We start from the raw sequence: 16273 nt of genomic DNA on the forward strand, positions 1-16273 counted from the left end.
GCAGCAGCAGCAGCATTACCTGGGCGCTTGTTAGAAAGCAGAATCTCGACCACCCTCAACCTACTGAGGAAGAAGCAGAAGATACAGCAGAGGTGAGGGCAACTTCCAGATGTGGTCATAAAAGCGATCGCAGCATCTGCCCTTGGCTCTCAGGTTGCTCATTCTAAGGGAAGCCAGCCATGAGGGACGCTCCAGCAGCCCTGATGTGGAGAGGAACCCAGGTCTCCCGCCAATAGCCAGCACCAACTTGTTAGAGATCATGTGTGTGAGCCACCTTGTAAACAGATTCCCTACCTTCATTCAAACCTTCATGTGACAGCAGTGCCATGTGTCATCTGACTACAACTTTATGAAAGGTCCCAAGCCACCTAACTACTGCTCCAAGCCACTTGCAATTTTCTAACCCACAGAAACTCTGAGAGATCATAGGTATTGTTTTTCTAAGCCACTGAAATTTGGGATCAGTTGTTACATAGAAATGGATAGCTGATAGATTTCTTTGAACATATGCTAAGTATGTGTCACTCAATAATAAAGGAAAAAGAAGGACGATGAAACCCATTCACCATAGGTTACCAAAACCCTAACCCAACTCACTCCCATCGAATCATTTCCGACTCCTCTTGACCCTATATAAGACTTGTATAGCTTTACAGGAACAGACAACCCTATCTTTCTCCCCTGGACCAGGTGGTGGGTTTGAACCCCCCTTGTGGTTAGGAACCTAGTGCTAAATCAGGGCTCCAATAGAGGCCACAAGAAGGTGACATCGTCAGCCACTGGGAAAAAAGAGGGTTGGAGTAAAATAGCAAAATAAGACACAAAGTTGGTTAATACCCAATGAATGTATGACCTTTGGGATTATCATCTCTTACAGGACACAAATCATTTATCACTAAGCTAGCTTCTGAAGCACCCAGTCCAGAGTCTGGACCCTAACTGATAACAAATAATGAGTCAAACCTGGTTACTTTCCACAGGTGTTAGGTGGATGAAGTAGTCCTGTGCTAAAACACACACACACGTGCACACGTGCGTGCTGTCATCTAGTCAATGACCCTTAGCAACCTTATAGGACAGGATAGAACTGCCCCTGTGGGTTTCCAAGACTGTAACTCTTCCGGGGTAGAAAGCTTGACTTTGGTTTTGAACTGCCAACCATGCAGATCTCAGCCCAACTCATAACCTCTCCACTGCCAGGGACTCCTTTGTGAGACTGAACATATGCAATCATCTTTGGTCTCATTAACAAAGATTTGATAGCAATTCTGCATTCGATAAAACACTAATGAATTCTTGCTGTTTTATGAAATACTTTAATTTGTAGAATTGATTCATTTACTTATTTATTCATCCAATAAATATTGGGCAGTGGCATAGTCGCTACAAGTTGGACTACTAACCCCAAGGTCAATAGTTCAAAACCACCAGTTGCTCCTCAGGAGAAAGATGAGGCTCTCTACTCACACAAAGAGTTAACACCCTCAGAAACCCATAGGGGAAGTTCTACTCTGCCCAATAGGGTCTAGCGAAAGGCAACTTATAATGGCCCTGGATGTTCTGGTACAAATAGTTGGAAATGACAATAAATCAGAAATACACACTGACAGGCTAGCTCAGGAAAATGTCACAGCTATCTATGGCAAGAAGGTGCCCTGGTGGTGTAGTTGGGCTGCTAACCTCAAGGTCAGCAGTTTGAAACCAGCAGCTGAGGTTTTCTACACCTGTAAAGAGTTACAGTCTCAGAAACCCACAGGGGCAAGGCTACCCTGTCTGACAGGGTAGCTATGCATTTGCATTAACTTGATGATCATGAAGGTTTTAGTAGTAGTAGTAGTAGTAGTATCTATGCCAACATATGAAGAGTGGTCATTGCATATCTTTTCATCTCATCTTAACAGCATGGCTAGTGCTGTCTACTTGAATGCTGGCTGGAACGAGATGAATGACTATGGATTTAGCTCCCCAGGGAATGACCAGGCTACACTGTCATCAAAGCCTTGCATTATCCATTTTGTGCGATTTTGGGGTGGCAGGAGATGCCAACAATACAAGTGAGAAGTCAGTCGAAAGACTTCTATGAAGTCATGTGTCAGGCTTCCGATGTGAAGCTGTGCAAGATAACTCCAGGACAGTGGGCACACTGTGCAGACACCCAGGCATCGACCCCGGGGATTCTGGGAACACCAGCAGTGAGGACACACAGCTGTGAGGGCATTGCCCTCAGCCACCGGGAACTGCCTCCTGAGAGGGGATACCCCTCCCAGAACAAGGACAGCAGGTGCTGGGGTGCCAAGACAAACTGGAATGTAGGGGCTCGAGTGTAGGGACGGAGGGGAGCAGGAGGAGGAGAAGGCGGGGAATGGATGACACACACTTGCCCCCTTCATGGAATCTGTGATGTTTAATTCCTTAAAAAAAAAAAAGGATCTGAAGCAAATATGGTACAAGGTTAAGAATTGGTAAAAATCGTATGTTACTAAACAAGCAGTTGGTATGTTATTGTCTATTCTTTCGTGCATCTTGAAAGTCATTATGGTAAAGTGAAATTTCCAAAAGCTATAATGACATCAACTGGAGTGGCAAGATGGGCATTTTCCTGACTCCAGGCCAGGGGTGGGGTGAGATCAGCCCCGCTCTGTGCCAGGCACTGGGCCACGTACTTCCACGCCTGGAAATACAGGTCCTCTTACCTGGTAGGCAACACCTTCCACATTTTCAAGGATCATTTCTCCAGATTTCAGGTTGGCCCAGGCTCTACTATGTTCCATCCTTCACCGGCAAATGCCTGGTTAGGCTTCCTCACTGCGGGGCAGGACTCACGGACAGCTTTTGCGGAGTCCCCGTGGGGAAGGCAGGGAACTTCTCCCCAGACTTACCTGAGCTCCCCAAGATGCACATCATCTGCCCGCTCTCGATGTACAAGGAGACATCTTTGAGGATCTGCCTGTCCCACTGCTGCCGGCAGGAGGTGAGGTCCCACCAGGGCCTGATGTGGTCGCTTCCAAGGACACCCCATGGGAAAGGGCAGCATGAGGTCTCCGAAATGCCCCGCACCCCCTCCCCAGCCGTGCTCAAGGCTTTGCCCACCCTAGTGCTCCCTGGACAGGTTTCTCAACGTGTTTTCACATCAACGTCCCCATACTGGTGACAAGGCAGTGAGTGGCTGAAGGTCCTGGTCTGTTTAAGGGCCTGCTGCTAGCTGCTCCGCCCGTTCTCTGTCTCGGGGACTGGGGCAGCAAACAGGACGCTGCCTCTCTCTGAGCAGAGGCAGCATTCCTTCCCCACTCCCCAGCCCCACAGACAGGAGGAGGCGGGGACCAGGAAGGCAGGGCACCACCCCACACTTTTTGGTTTGTTTTACCTTGGCTTTGTATCACAGTGACGTAGACCCAACAAACACACGCTAGTTCAGTAACTGCTGCGTGTATTATCAGGGAGCTTTTTAAAGAGCTCCCTGCCTCAGCCTTGGTGGGAGGAGGGCCTATTTGCTGTTGCCCCTCATTTCCCCATTGTGGCCCTTCCCCCATTCTCTCCCACCCCATCCCCTAAGAGGAGAGCCCCACGCCCTCACGAATGGCCCCATTAGACAGAAAGATCAGCAGAGGCCCATTCCCCGCTAGGCCATGCATGTCCCTAAGCAGAGGCCCCTCAGCGGCTCTGGCTCCCAGCTGAGGTGGAGGGAGGGCTCGGGCAGTGCCTTACCTGACACTGTAGGAGGCATGGAGAACGCCCAGGCTGTGGCGGGGCTGGGAGGTAGCTGCAGGAACCTCCTCTGGAGCCCCCTGGGAGCTGCTGTTTGCTTGGAGTTCCGGGGACCCCCGGTGGGTCCACGATGAGAGCTCACTCATGGCCAACAGGGCAGAGCCAGGCCGATTCCCTACAGCTGAGGAGTTCTCAGCGGCCCGGCCTGGCCTCTCCCTCAGCGGGACTGGGGTTAGGTCACCGATGCCATTATCTGATGTACTTTACCCAGAGCGTCCTTATCTTGACAACGGGCAGAATACACGTGTGCCCTGGTGGGAGGGTTGGCCAGAGAGGAATGCTGGGAGAGGCAGAAGGTGGTACAGAGAGGGCGGGCCAGAGGTTGGCCGCTTTGGAGAGGAGAGAGAAAGCCCCGGGACACAGACAGCAGCAAACCTTCCGGGGAGCTGTCCCGAGGGGCAGACACTGCTGAGCCCCATGGCTGAGACGGTCCCGGCCAAGCAAGGGCTGTGGAAAGGGGCTGTTTCCCAGGATGCCTCGGTGAGTGAGGGCCTCCCCTCAGTCCTGGAGGGAGGGAGGGAGGGATCAGGCCAGTCAACTGCGCAGCCTTCTTTCCTTCCTATCTTTTTTCCTTCCTCCCTTCCTTCCCTAGAGCCTTTCTATCCTAACTCACCATCAGGACAGGTGGCAAAAACTCTACCTCCCAGGAATCAAGGAGCCGGGGGCAGCAGACCCAGAGGCAGGCCTCTGACGTCACCCTCTACAGGGAAGTGATGCCTGGTGGGATTCTGGCTGCTTTAGCTCTGACCAAACAAGACTTGGCCGCAGAAGACTCTGCCTGTGCCCCCCCCTACCCCACCCCCACCCCCCTACCCCCCGCGGCCCTGGAGCGGGGCTTGTGAGGCAGAATCCCATGCTGGTGAGATGATGAGGCAGATGACAGGTGGCGTTTACGAGGACATCCGAATGGATGCTCAAAATGCCAGGTGGCCGAGGTGGAGGTACAAGTTTTCCTCCCCCTTCCCCTACATTCCCAGAGAAGTGTTTCCTGGAGAAAGGGCCTTTGACAGGAACCGGGCTGTGGGTAGCATTTGAATCAGGGGGCCAACCGGGAGGGCAGAGGGGAAGCAGACCCACCACACATACTCCCCACTCCTCTACCCTCTTGTGTTGGCCTTCGGGGAGGAGAGGGAGGGAAAAACAAGAAGGATCAAAGACACCACACCCTACAGGGAGGGCCACAGACCTTGAATCGAGAGGGTTTAACCTCAGCAGGACCCCATCTTTCAGTGCTGTATCCACAGCAAATGACCGTCTGGATATTCCAGGGGGCCCCCACCTGCCCAGAATGAGCTGTGAAAGCAATGCCCGCAGCCTGCCCAGGAGGAAAGCCACGGGGTGCCTTGGGGACACTTGCTGCCTATAAATTCTGGCAGCTCAGCCGCCATGACTGAGAAGCCAAAGAATGGCTCGACTGGGCAGATGCTGCCATTTTCTGATTCTCCTTCCCCAGGGCTGTTGCCAAGTGTGGTCTGCCGCTAACCTTCATGGCACCCGAAACAAGAAGTGGGAGGGGGGAGGGCACATAGCGTGTCTAGAAATGGGAAAGTTGTCAATTAGAATAAAAGATGTTTTCATTAGATCAGTTCTGTCCTCTTGCTTGACTACGCCTTCCCTAGAAGCTCTTACTGCTGTTGACACCAGAGGGTCAAATCCCATGCCAAGCACCTCAGGTGGCAGGGTGGAAGGGCCCCAGTGGGCTTTGTAGGCTGTCACCATCATAGGAGGCCAGGTCTTCCTTCTACCAATCCACTGAATGGCTTTGAACTGCCAACTTTCGGTTAATGACTTAGTGTTTAACTGTAGTGCCACCCACGACCCAGAAGGCTGGGTTCACCTTGAGAAACTCTAAGACCCTTTGGAGCGGGGTGAGGAGCCCCGGTGGTAAAGCGGGTTAGCATTCGGCTGCTAACCAAAAGGTCAGCAATTCAAACCCACCAGCGGCTCCATGAGCGAAAGACGAGGCAGCCTGCTTCTGCCAAGATCGCAGCCTTGGAAACCATCGGGGCAGTTGGACTCTGTCCCATGGGGTCGATCGGAGTTGGAACGACTGATTCCATGGCAGTGGTTGGGGTTTACTTAGATTGGCATTCACGAGCAGGTGACTCTCCACTCAAGCTTTCAACCCGTCCCCTTATCTGCCCACCCCAGCTCTTTCCCGCCTTACTCCTGTGTGGACCACCCAGCCTACCTCTCAGATTCTATCCATGCACCTCCAGCAGAGGGTGCCTGGTCAGTCGGCACTTTGGCCCTGGGGAGGAGAGACCCACGAAGAGGCCCATGCCGACCCTGGGGAGGCACTCGGGGCCGTTTGCACAGGAGATTCTGGGGTGGTAAGTGTCCTTGGCCCAGAGGCTCCTCCTCTCTGGGTGGCAGCGTGGCCAGTGGAGGACAAGCGCTCTGAGAGAAAAGGAAACTGAGGAGCCATTTAGTAGCTCTGTGACCTTGAGCAATTTCCTTCACTACGCTGAGCTTTGAATGTAAAGCGGTGAGGAGAGTCAGCTTTATGGTGCAGGCCTGTAAGGAGCATCGAATGAAACAGTGGACAGGACGCGGTCGACAGAGTGCCCTGCACATGAACACTGGAAAATTACTTGTAGATTGCAATTATTAGTCAGATCGAAGCCCAGGCCTGGAGCTCGCTGTCATGGACTCGGTTCCGACTCAGAGCAGCCCTGCAGGACCGAGTAGAAGTGCCGCAGTGGGTTTCCGAGACTACAACTCTGTACAGCGGGGGTCCAAGGCCGGACCTTTCTCCCACGGAGCGGCTGGTGGTTTGCAACTGCCGAGGTTGAGGTGAGCAGCCCAGTACACAACCGACTGAAGATCTCGTCAAGGCCCCGTGGCCACACCTTCAGCCAGAGCCTCAGGAGCCCTGCAGTAGGCTGACCATGAGGTACCCCACCCAGCCGCTCCAGAGCGCAGGCTCCCACCTGAGAACAAGGCCCCATGTCTGTGATCCTGGCTCAGGAACGTGAGCCCGAGTTAATACTGAAGAAATTACAGTGTCGCCCCGCAGCAGCCGAGCTGGTTGCCTACAAATAAATCAGCTTTTGCCTTTTTGGGGTGTCACCTGTCAGAAAACCCAGTGATGATCTGACAGTCATGCTGATTAAGATGTCAGCTGAATAGATATTTAAGTATTTGAAAGATGCAGAGAATTTGTCAAAACTCCAGGAAGAGTCTAACAAATCCTTCCTGGGAGCCAAGGAAATTTTTGAATGGAGCCTGTGCCCAACCCAGGCTGGCATCCTCCTTCCTGGGAGCAGAATTGCCTGAGCAGCTCCCAGAAGGCACAGCCCCATGGGTGGTACTTGGGGGCCTAGGATGGCCCAGAGAGGCCACACGGGACTCAGGGAGGAAGGGAGGCTGAGGGCCACCTGGGAGCAGACAGCCTGCCCTGTCACCTTCCTCCTTCTCCACCTCCCCTGCCTCTGCCACCTTCTCAAAGCACAGCTTCACCCCTCCACATACTGCTTCCAGCCCCCAAATGTCCATCCTTCCATCCCCAGCAGTCTCCCCACATCCAAATCTAGCCTGGAAGTGTGTGCCCAGAAAGTAAAGTGTGAGTGAATTCATCATCTTGTAAAAACAAGCAAACCAGCCATTGCCCTGGTTCATGGCCACTCCTTGTGGATCGGAGTGAAACTGCTCCGGAGGGCTGTCTAGGGCTGGTGCTGCAGAAGGAGCCGGCCAGGCCTCAAAATGCCAACCTTTGGGTTAGCAGCTGCTGCTTAACTGCCGGCAGCATCCAGGAGCTCCCCTCTTCCTGTCCTAAGTGATAATGACTCTGTAGCCCTCCGATGGATATTAATATATCTAACACACACGGTGCTTGTTAGTGCAAATGAATTGCTGACAACGTGATCGAATTTCAGATCGTGCAACAGCATAATACTTTTCTGTATTACGCGTGCCGTGTGATGATGGCAGGAGGCAGTGAGTGAGGGTGGGGCCGCAGAGGCAGTCTGAGCTGCTCTAGGTCTTCTGGAGAGCCTCCTTCTCTGGTGTCTTTGGTGTGGACCCTCCACCCTCCTCTGCCCTCACTGCCTACCCCACCACCCCCGCCTCCTTTGGAGACCCTGGCAGCTGGGGGCCGAGGGGGAGCTAGAATCGCGGGGTGGTGCCCTGTCTAGGCCTGGCTCTCTCCGTTCAGTCATCCAAGTTGCAATCTTTCAGACGAAGTGGTCTGAGGAGCCATGAACTCTCATGGACCCACCCTTCAACTCGATCGTTGCCAATTGCTTTTACCACCTTATCTGAGCATTCACAGCCCAGTCGTTAAAAAAAAAAGTGGGAGTGGGGTAACAAGAAATGTTGGTGAGCGTGCAGAGACTGGAAACCTCATTCGCTGCTGACAGGCCTTGTCAAACAGTGGGGCCGGGTTGGGAGTGGAAACACTCTTTTACCCCTTGATCCCTCTACTTGGCATATGTCCTAGAGACACAAGAGGCCTGACATGAGTGGAGGCATGCACCCCCATGTTCATTGCAGCACCATTCACATAGCCAGAGGAGGCAACCAACCCAAATCCCATGAGTGGGAGAATGGCTCAGCAAACAGCAGACTATGCAGCTTCAAGACTATAATGAGTCTTTGAAGCAGTCCCAGGCCCCGGCTTTCACAGGTTTAAGTGCACAGCCGGTCAGCTCTGAGCGCTTGTTACGGAGATAACTCGCCCCTGAAGAAGGTATTTCTCTCTCCCTCATCTTTCTGCCCTTGGAATCAACTCACAGCTACCTCCAAACCCGGTTGCTTCACGTGAGGTGCCCGTGGGTGCGGACCAAGGGCACAGATGCCCTGATCCTACACTGAGGTCATCCTGGCTCCACTGCCACCTTCAACCCCATCGCCCATCTTGCTCGCTACAATCTAAGCTCCCGGGGGGAACGATTGTGGTCACCTTGACCTCCCAAACCCTGAGCCTGGAGTGTGATGGATTTTCCCCATGGGTGCTGGGTGCTTGATTGATCAACTGTGGGGCGTTGGTTGGAGACACAGCTCTGGCGGGGAGAAAGCTGGAGTTTGGGGGAATCACGCTTCACCCTGAGCCACGGACTGCAGGAGAAAAATGACTACATCGGACTCAGACACCTTTGGCCAGGCCTCCTGTGATTTCCAGGATGGGACTGGGAACATAGAAGAACATTTTTGGCCTAACTGTGGGATTCCGACATTCAGATGGTTACAAGCACTCAGCGCTGACCGGATGTGCACTTAAACCTGTGACAGCCGGAACGCAATGGGGCTGCCCTAGCTTTGGGGTCCTGCAAGTTCTTTCCCTTTGATAGGCTGTAATCTTACTAATTTTCTAGATCTCTTGCTGAAGGAAAATATCTTGAGTGTTTCTTCTGTCAAGGGATTTACTGTGCATGCATTCAAACATACCACCACCCCCAAGAACTGAGAGGGGACTAGCTCTGAAAGCCCCAACCACACAACTCATGGAAATGAGACATGACTTTGACGGGATGGAATCACCGGGCACATCAAACATCAGCTTGTTCACAGCTGCTTGTCACGAGGAGACATTAACCCAGAGCCAGGGAGAGAATAGCCAGGTGTGAGGCTGGCCAGCTCCCTGTTCAGGCCTCCCAGTATGGAGTCTCTCAGAAGCCCCTCAGCCCAGGGCTGCTTCAGGCACTGCCATCCCGAGGCTCAGGTCCCCTGGGATGAGCTGTGCCCGGGACAGCCCGGGCCTTCCCTGTCAGAAAGGAGAGCTATGTCCTCGTCCACAATACTCTTTCCTCAAAGCCTTTAGGCTCCTGTCCCTCACCCGCACTGCTGCCCGCCCTCCGGTCTCCTCCTCCTCTCCCATGTCCTCAATGGCTTCCAGAAGAGCTCCCTCACCTGCCATGTCCCCCAGCAGGGCCTCCAGGACAGCTTGTTCTCCTCTGAGAGTGACAACAGCCTGTACTTCACCTACAGCGGTCAGTCCAACACCCTGGAGGTTCGAGACCTCAGCTACCAGGTAGGGTTGCGCCTGATTGACAGCGGGTGGAAGAGGGACGGTACCCCCGACACACTCACACACCCAAGTGGAAGGGGAGGGTACCAACTCCATGCAGGCTGCCCCCCAAGGATGACTGGGCAGCGGGGGTGGGGGGCAGAGTCTCACCAGGTTGAGCCTACACACGCTAGGGCCAAGCGTCACCGTGACTCTGCTCAGCCATCAGCTACTCATCTTGTACCTGGAGGTTGAGAGGTGTAACTAGCGAATGGGACCCTTATTCAAATGTAAAGTAAAATGTATGAACCTCTGGGGGGAAATATTTATCATTATTCTTAACTGGATATTCTGAAATAATTTTAGACTTCTGGAAAATAGAAAATAGTAGAGAAAGGTCCCGGAGACCCCCTTCCCCAGATTCCCTTAAGTTAACATCTTACCTGAGCCTAGCACTTAATCACTAATGGTATACACCTGGTGGCACACTGAGTGGGGCAGGTAGAGGTCAGCGGTTCAGCGCCTCCAGCTGCTCTGCAGGAGAAGGCGGAGGCTTTCTGCTCCTGCAAAAATGCACAGCCTCGGGAGCCCTAGGGCGCCGTTCCTCTCTGCCCGATAGAAGAGTGACCGTGAGTCAGAATTGGCTGCATGGAAGTGGCCTTTTTTAACCTTAACCTTACTCCACTCCACCATGTTAACTGCTGTGTGACCTTGAGCGAGTTACTGAAGTGCTCTGAACCTCATTGTAAAGCAGGGATTGTAGTAGTACCTGTGTTGCAGGTTTGCAATGAGGACTAGATGAGGCGGTGCAGGTGAAGCAATAAAGTACATAATAAGCACTCAAGTAATTGTTAGGAGATGATAATAATTATCAAATGGAGATGCTGTTTTGCTTTAGCTTGCATCTCATTTTTGTTCTGCTATTGTGCATGCTAGGAGCCCTGGCAGCGTAGTGCTTACATGTTGGGCTGCTAACTGCAAGGTCAGTAGTTTGAAACCACCAGACACTCCAAGAGAGAGAGAGACAGGGCCTTCTACTCCCATAAAGAGTTACAATCTCAGAAACTCACAGGGGAAGTTCTACCCTGTCCTAGAGAGTGGCATCACTCCACGTCAGTGCGTTGCTTGTTAGTTTGTTTTATTGCCCCTGCTTTCTGTCTCCCCTGGCCTTCAGATGTGGAAATGGCGACGCGAGGTTCTCGACATGGCTGGGTTCAGGCTCCCTGTTTGGGAGGACCTGGGGTGGGGGGTGGGGTCCCTTCTGTGTATTAAAAGGGAGATGTCTCCGGTGGAGTGAGGCCACACCAGGCCGAGGGGAGCGAGACAGACAGAAGTCAAATCAGGCCTCTGCTGCATTCAGCTCTTTGCGGAACCTTCTGACATCTCCCCACAGGTGAACACAGCCTCCCAGGTGCCGTGGTTTCAGCGTCTGGATCTGCTAAAGAAGCCTTGGATGTCACACAGCAGCCAGGATCCTCGTGAGCTGGGCATCCAGAACCTGAGCTTCAAAGTAAGAAGTGGGCAGATGCTGGCCATCATCGGGAGCTCAGGTAAACACGGGACCGTGGTCTCTCTCTCTCCTGGGATGCAGGATGGTCCCTTGGACAGATGGATGCTTCTTAGAGGACGCTTTATTGGATCCTGGGGAAGATAATATAGCAGAGAGGTTGAGGGCACAGGTTCTGGGTCAGATGGACCTGGGTCCAAATCCCAGCGCCTCCACTTACTAGCTTTTAGGTTGTTGCTGTTATGTGGGTAGAGGGTCCTTGGGGTGCTTGTTATCCACCTGAAACTACACGTCTTTAGGTGACTCTGCATTATCTTCTGTGTGACAAGACAAAACCCTTTCCCAAGATATGCTGTCTCAGACCCAGTGTTCTTTTCAGAGCGTTCCTCCAACCACAATGGACCCTGGTTCAGATCAGTCCTTCCACAGATGCCCGGTTGTGTTCAGACAGCTGGTAGACCTTCAACTATCTGCAAAGCTCCAGATTCTTGAAGTGACTCAGATAGTGACTGCCTGGGACCAAATTTAAAATTACAGAATGTTAGAGGTGAAGGGGGTGGAGGTGTTGGAGAACAGAATACAGCTTGCTTCTTCCTTCTATTTCCCTCTCCCCCCTTCTCTCAACTTGGAAGTTATCTCCTCTGTTTCTTCTGGTGCTTACCCCTTTCCATCCATCGTGCACATCGTGATCTAAAGCCACGGGAAGCTCCACGACCTACCAGCCCAATAGAAGAGCCCAAGGATGCTTCCCCATGACACACATTCTTCCTGCTTGTGCTCGTATAGAGTGGCATGGCATTTGTGTGTTGTTCTAAGCCTCACCAATTAACTGCTATCACTGTAATTATTGTATACCATGAATGTTTGTTTCAATTCCTTTTATGTTTACTTGTATCTCACTCTCAACATTCCTGCTTCTCTTATACAACATCTCTCCGGATTTAATTTCTCCTTTCTTAAGGTACACCCTCCGGAAATATATCAGTCTGCTGGTAGGGAACTCTCTTTTGTTTCATCGAGAACACCTTATTTGACTGACTTCCGAATGACAGTTCAGCTGGGTATATAATCCCCGGCTGACGTTTATGTTCACTGGGCACTTTGAAGGTGCTATTCTAAAACCCTTCGACCTTTTAATGCCTATGAAGCATCTGTTGCCCATCTGAAGGTCTCTTTGTAGAGATCTGTGTTCTCTTGTTTCCACTCTGGCTGAGTTTGAGATGCTCTTGGCATCTTTGTTTTCTGCAGTTTCCCTCTGATGGGTCTGGGTGTAGATTTCTTTTTATTTACCCAGTTAGGGTGTCTTGAGATTCCTGGTTCTGAGAATTCATTCTTTTCATCAGTGCTAGAATCGTCTCTTCAAACATTTCTTTCCTCATTCTTTTCAGTCTTTCCATCTGGAAATCATTTGAGATACACAAGAGTCCTTTTCATTTTACCCACCTTACTGCCTTCTCCCTGCATTTCCATCTCACGGACCCTTGTTCTCCTTGGCAACTTTTTCAGATCTCTGGCCCAGTCTGTTCCTTCTTCTGTTGTACCAAATCTGCTGTTTAGATGGTTTATTTTCCGTTTCATTATTTTTTCCCCTTCTGAATTTAGTAACATTTACTTTCTAGGAATTCTTCTTGAGTCTGTTTAAAATTTACCTGGCCTTAAAAACAATAACAATAGCATTTTCCCCCCTTGCTCTTTCTTTCCATAGCTTTCATGTAAACATTTTACATTTTGGATGATAATTACACTATTTAAAGTATCTGGGGTCTGATCCTAGGGTACCTTGTTTTTGCTGACTTCCACTTCTGGTGGCTGGGCGCGTTCAGTAGCCTGTGGTTTTGCAAAGCGCACTCATTTGGCTTCCCTCCCTCTGTGGGGATCCTGTGTGGTCTTTGCTGAGGATACAGCTCTCCTTAACTAAACAACGTCTCCTGTTTGCCTCTGCCAGACTTCCTAGTACACACTGCTAAGTGAAGAGTTCTCTTACTTTCATTTTATAGTCTGCCGTGTCCAGGCCACACAGATAATACAAGTTCAAACTCCAGATCCATGTGCAAATAGTCCCAGAATCATGCATTCTTAGAGAGAGTTCTTTTTTCCTACCTACAGCTCAGCCCAAGACTGACAGACTTCCTTGTCCCTAAGTCTGTGGGCTGGGATTTTTTTCCTAGCTTATCCTGCCCTGGAGGGCTCATTTCACTGGTTCTGCTTTAAGGCTGGACTCAGCTTCCTCTTTCCATCTTGAACCCACCACCTGGCCCTTTGTTCGTATGCAGGCATTTAAAACTGTGTCTTCTGGGCTGAAGCAATTAGAGAAGGTAGTCTCTCTCTTCCCTGTTACCACTTTATTGTTCAGGGTGGTTTGTTCTGTTTTGTTTTCTCATTTCTTTCTTTTTTTTTTTTTTAACCCTTGGAATTGTCTCTAACTTTCTGAAAAGTCAGCTATGCAGTCGTGTGCAGGCACCACACACAATGCACACAAACACGCAAACACATGCATGATACACACATATACACAAAACACACACACACGCACATGCACACACCTTCCTTTGACAGATGAGGATGCTGAAGACCAGAAGCTGAGTGGTTCTCCTACAGGCACACATTTAATGTAGACCTGGAATGGGAACTTTGGTTCCTGGATTAAGATGCTTTGGGTTGTCTCAGCCTTGCATAGTTTTAAAGCACTTTTTACCTTTTCATTAATCATTTCCACAGGTAGAGATTACTCAATTTCTTAAATGCCTTTTCCTAATGTTTAGTCTCCTCATAGAGGAGTTCTGTTTATTGTCTAGCCAAAGATCAAGTGGGATGATACATGGAAGTGGACTTTGTAACTGCAGCATGCTTACAAACACACAGTCACTAAGTCCCTCCCACCCTGGCCCCGCTTCTTCAATTCGGACTTCAGAAAGAAAAATTCCATCAGAGACCTGTTTTCTTTTCTTATTATAACTCCCGATACCTTTTCTTGTGATATATTGTTTTTATTTTTCATGAATTGAGCTTCTAGGGAACACCTGGGATCTTACCAGGTGCTTCCACAAAGCCTTAGCGTCCTCCTGGTTGATAAGTGTTACCTGGATTAGCTATTGGTGACCCTGATTTATGGTGGCAGAAAGTGACATTCAGAGCAGGGACTATCCTACGCATAAACTCCGAGTCTTTTGATTCCAGGTTGAGTGCTTTTTTTAGTATCAGCTTTTTACTTGGCTGAGATTATTGGTATTGTCTTAAAGCCAGGCTTATTAAGTATGCTTCCTATAACACTTGCTCCTCTCGCTCTGTTTTACAAGAATGCTGATCATACATTAAACAACCACGAAAACACCAATACAATTAAAACAGCCCCCGCACTGGTTTATCCTTCGGACTCAGTTCCATCGGTGTTTTCCAGGGAGTAGATGTACTGAGGTGGATGGTCTCAGCCTCCGTGGCCCTGGTCCATTTGGGGTCTGCTCAAGGAGTCTTCCTGACCAAACCTTGCGTGACAACGTGGCCTCTCTGCTCTCTGACTGGGAATCCTGACAAATTTGCAAAGTCCCTGGCATGGCATTCCTAGCACCCATGACCTGCTGTCTGAGGCTGAGCAGGGAGCAGGTCACAGCCCCTCGCTGGTCGATCTCAGATGGAAGCTTCACTGACATGCTCCGGGGGCTTCACTGGGGCAGCAGGACCCTTCATGCATGTTCCCCCCAGAGCATCTGTTGGGTCAGAGGAGGATCCCATGGGGGAGGTGTCTAGATTCTTGGGTGTTTTACATTTTGCACCAGACTGGCGCTACAGGAGTCTGGGGGTTTCCCTTGGGTGGCACTTGGCAAGGAGGCATCATTATGTGGTGTTTGTTGTGTGCTGGGACTTTGATGCTTTGAACAAACCTCGGAGAATGAGCCTACTGCCTTGCAAAAACAACATGTGGTCAAGAAACCGAGATGGTGCCAGGGGGCGTCAGGCAGAGTTCGTTCCTATTAGCAGCAGGGTATCCTCAGCGTGTGACCCCACTTTGTGAACATCACAGTTTCAGCAGCCGACAGCCAAAAGGCTGACCAGGAGCCTCACAGAGTGAATGCTGTGGGACAGGACATCCAATTGAACGCTTTTGTTCCCAAACTGACAGCAGTCAATATGCCATTGGGAAGAGAGCAGCACTTCAACCATTTCTGAGAGGGTCAAAGTACCAGTGAGGAAAATGAGTGGGAGAAGGGCCTGGGGACATTCAGAGCTTAGATGTACACTATGATGTCATTTAAAAAGCATGTCTGCATCTATTATCCCACCACCACCACTACCCCCGCCCCCCATACTCCACCTCCCCACACACTACCCACTCCCTTATTTCTCAGAATAGATTCTGGTTTTGCATTTTTTAAAAAGCATCCTATTCGTGTTCCAAATGAATCCTCCACACAAAGCCAGCTTCTGAGCGAAATGATGTTGAGCGATGAGACAGTTGTCGGCATGGTCACCAGCCCCAACTAGTTACGCTTCCTAGTGCAAAGAATACTAGCCTTGCTGGAGGCGAGAGGGCGCAGGGCAGAGGTAGGCACTGGGCACAGGAGGCGCCGGCAGGCCCATGGCTGTCAGGGTACCAGCCTCCTCCAAAGACACAGATGTTGGCTGCAGGCAAAAGCCTGGAGCTCCAATGGAGGCGCTGGGGCCACCCCCTCCAGGCCTGGCAGCCCTGCCACTGGCCCTGGGGCCGGTTCCTTTTGCAAGGGTGGAGCAGTCCGGCATGGCTCGAGGTTTGCAGGGAGCCAAAGCCGCCCAAAAGCTCTGCTCTCAGGGACAATTCTGGTGGCTTCACAGGCTATGGAAGGGCCTCTTTGCTGGACGTGATCACCGGCCGAGGCCATGGCGGCAAGATCAAGTCTGGCCAGATACGGATCAATGGGCAGCCTAGCACGCCCCAGCTGGTGAGAAAGTACGTAGCCCACGTGCGACAGCATGACCAGCTGCTGCCCAACCTGACCGTCCGAGAGACCCTGGCCTTTGTCGCCCAGCTGCGTCTTCCCGGATCCTTCTCCCAGGCCCAGCGGGACAAAAGGGTAACTCCC

At 51.2% G+C, this 16273-nt stretch overlaps 2 protein-coding genes across 3 annotated transcripts in view; one reads left to right on the forward strand and one right to left on the reverse strand.

The window, feature by feature from the left end:
* The window catches only part of ABCG5 (ATP binding cassette subfamily G member 5), a 26056-nt gene extending 22156 nt beyond the window's left edge, over positions 1-3900 (reverse strand). The window contains exons 1-2 of the mRNA XM_004699767.2: positions 3706-3900; positions 2880-3001 (exon numbers count right to left, since the gene is read on the reverse strand). Of these exons, the coding sequence (XP_004699824.1) occupies positions 2880-3001; positions 3706-3851 (268 nt within the window). The 5' untranslated portion in view covers positions 3852-3900. The remainder of the gene's footprint in view (positions 1-2879; positions 3002-3705) is intronic.
* A 224-nt stretch (positions 3901-4124) lies between these two features.
* Positions 4125-16273, forward strand: part of ABCG8 (ATP binding cassette subfamily G member 8) — a 24394-nt gene continuing 12245 nt past the window's right edge. Inside the window, exons 1-4 of one of the 2 annotated variants that reach the window (XM_045285809.1) lie at positions 4125-4245; positions 9632-9736; positions 11106-11262; positions 16026-16264. In XM_045285809.1, the coding sequence (XP_045141744.1) occupies positions 4183-4245; positions 9632-9736; positions 11106-11262; positions 16026-16264 (564 nt within the window). In that variant the 5' untranslated portion in view covers positions 4125-4182. The remainder of the gene's footprint in view (positions 4246-9631; positions 9737-11105; positions 11263-16025; positions 16265-16273) is intronic. The other variant, XM_045285810.1, reaches the window with a different exon arrangement.

This window comes from Echinops telfairi, unplaced genomic scaffold, assembly GCF_000313985.2.
Source record: "Echinops telfairi isolate 266 unplaced genomic scaffold, ASM31398v2 ScPeMD7_7475;HRSCAF=8513, whole genome shotgun sequence".
In the NCBI taxonomy this organism is placed as follows: Eukaryota; Metazoa; Chordata; class Mammalia; order Afrosoricida; family Tenrecidae; genus Echinops; species Echinops telfairi.